This window comes from Cyprinodon variegatus, unplaced genomic scaffold, assembly GCF_000732505.1.
Source record: "Cyprinodon variegatus isolate N-32 unplaced genomic scaffold, C_variegatus-1.0 Scaffold65, whole genome shotgun sequence".
NCBI classification, from domain to species: Eukaryota; Metazoa; Chordata; class Actinopteri; order Cyprinodontiformes; family Cyprinodontidae; genus Cyprinodon; species Cyprinodon variegatus.
This window is the reverse complement of record NW_015150518.1, coordinates 1,706,045-1,708,716: the sequence shown is the minus strand read 5'-3', so window position 1 is coordinate 1,708,716 and position 2,672 is coordinate 1,706,045. Positions and strand designations below refer to the sequence as shown.

Genomic DNA, 2,672 nt, shown 5'->3' with positions numbered 1-2,672 from the left:
TTTGAATCAATCTGACTGGATGATCTGGTGAACTGGAAAGTGACCTGAGATGACATGATGTGAATTGGAGCTATAGAAATAAACCAAATAGAATATTTAGTGTTGGTCTTCATTCACCTCCCAGGCTTCATTATGAACCACTTTAGGAAGAAAGACACAAAACAAGCATCAACTGAGGACAGCTGCAGTAAAGCCCAAAGTCCATGAGCTCCAGACTTCAGGCTTTCGTTGTCTGCAAATGATTCTCAGCAGAATATTGCAAAGTAACATTTTACTTGGGATCATGTTTATTTCTTTGTTCACTTTTGAGTCCCTGAAACAAGGAGTATTTATATAAAAATAGCTATAATTCTGGCCTGTTTAATATAAATATATATAGCTATATTTTTTTAACCCCTTGAATTAACAGCTTGCTCTGTAATTCCATTGTAGTTGTTTCATCTTAAATGCATTGCAGCGGCACACAGAGTTTATATCATTAACCTTGCATTACTTTCCAAATACTTCTGGGCTTAACTGCATGTTCAGCATTGATTTATGCCACACTGTTGAAGGAGTCAATGAAAAACTCTGATAAAAGCAATGCAATATTAAACAGAACATTTGGATAATTGGTATTTTAGTTTTTATACATCTGGCTGATATTAGACATGAAGGGGCATAAAACCCAGAAAGCAGACTGACTGTGTTATCATCTAATGATCTATCATCTAATGATCTATCATCTAATGATCTATCATCTAATGATCTGCATTAAAACTCTGTAATAAATTCATCCTAATGAAAGTCTGCATGAAGGTAAATATCAGGCCAGTGGATCATTTCTTTATATAATTAATGTAGTTTTTAAGGGCCGTCTTTCCTCCCCACCTCTTCCTGTTAAAAGGGAGTTTTTGCTCTCCTCTGTCGCTACAAGCATGCTTACGTCTTTCCTCCCCACCTGTATCTGGGCCTCGGAGTCCCTCAGGGAGATGCTGTGGGAGCTGATGGTGGATCCTGAACGAGGTCTCTTCTCCTGCCTTAGCACTTCGGGCCCTGCGCTGACAGAGTGCCTAAGCGGGGGCCCCTGCTGGTCAACCAGCTGCTGTGGTCTCTGCAGCTCCACCGGGCCTCTTCTGTCTCCTCCCGCAGCTCCTCCCGTTGCCGCTCGGCTCTGCTCCTTCATGAACAGGTTGATGTGGGTTTGCTGCACCTGCTGCTGCGGCTGCTTCCTGCGTTTGTACTCCATCATGAGTTTGTTGATGGTTTTGTCTGTTGCGATGGTGTACAGTTTGTTTCCGGCATTTTCCCACCATTCCTTCCTCCTACCAGGCGCGGTGCTGCTGGGAATTCCTCCTACGGAGCTTCCTGTGATGCCAGAGTCTCTCCTTTCTGCTGCGGTCTGGAAGTGATGCGGCAGGCTGCCTGTGAAGCTGTGAGAAGCAGAAATAGCTGAGAGTTTGAATGATAGCTAGTCTGAAGAAGGATCAACAATCTTTGTCATTAAGGCAGAATAAAGAACAGACCTGAATCTGGGACTGGGTGTTGGCGTTTCTCCAGGTGAAGCTGCACTGGGATCTACTCCCTGACACCGAACACTCCCCTCCTCTGAGGGCGTCCCCCTGGCTGAGAACCCCCCAGCTGACGTCGGTGTGGAGGTCTCTGATTGGAACAGAGGCAGGAAGAAAACATGGTCGCCTCCTCCTGCTCCTCCTGCTCCTCTCAGCAGGGGCGTTTCCTCCAGTGTGCTCTCCAGGTCCCGGTGCATCTGGATGTAACTGTTGCAAAGATCCATGCAAACTTTGTAGAGACGTCGGACCAGCCAGGCCCAGTCGGCTCCCCCTACAGGCTGGATGCTGAGTGACGGGACGGGAGCCTGCCACTGGTGGCGCTTCTCACGGCCACGAGGCGGACTCACCTGCCAGAAATAAGACAACAGCTCCAAATTGAATTTTTTTTATTTTTTTAGGTTTAAAGTTGCACACATGTGGCGACAGCTGTCAATGTTTTTTTTTTTTTGCTTGTCCAACCCTGGATTCTAATGTTTTAGTTTAACATCGATGTCCCTAACAAGACAGGCATTGTTTGTGACCACCCTGTGCGTGAACTGGTGAATTGCAAATCACAGTAATCATGTTGGCGTGCAATGCAATGCCTGGAACATCATCATTTCAGGAGGCGTGGCTTGTAAAGAGTGGTTTGCAAAGGATCCCTAAAATCATCATCATTATTATCATCATCTTTATTTGTATAGTGCAAAAGTAAAGTGCTGAACATAGCTAGAAAATCATAAGAATAAAAAAACGGAAAAAAATATGAAATAAGGCAATAATATGAATTAGTTTAAGCTAAATGAACAACATCACAACAACTTAAGCCGGGGATACACATTTTTTTCAATCGTTGCACGCAGCTACAGCTCACACTGTACGACGGATCTGCAGGATTTCGTCGTACAGTGTGAGTTCTCAGCTCACAATGTTTGTTCTCTCACTGTGCGACCCGACGCTCTGATGCGATCTACCTGCTCACACTGTACATCTAAAAACCAGGTGGGACTCAGCTCCACAGTGAGATGGCGCTACTGGGACTCGTCTATCTGGAAGCCAAACCAGTAGCAGAGGAACATGAAGCTCACTAGAGTGAAACTCGCTGCCTCGAATATTTGGGCAATTTTGCGATGAAAGCCCTAA

At 45.1% G+C, this 2,672-nt stretch overlaps 1 protein-coding gene across 1 annotated transcript in view; it reads right to left on the bottom strand.

Annotated features, from left to right (window-relative positions):
- arfgef3 (ARFGEF family member 3) overlaps positions 1 to 2,672 on the bottom strand; it is a 68,334-nt gene that overhangs the window by 3,157 nt on the left and 62,505 nt on the right. Inside the window, exons 40-41 of the mRNA XM_015371811.1 lie at positions 1,506 to 1,897; positions 941 to 1,412 (exon numbers count right to left, since the gene is read on the bottom strand). Of these exons, the coding sequence (XP_015227297.1) occupies positions 941 to 1,412; positions 1,506 to 1,897 (864 nt within the window). The remainder of the gene's footprint in view (positions 1 to 940; positions 1,413 to 1,505; positions 1,898 to 2,672) is intronic.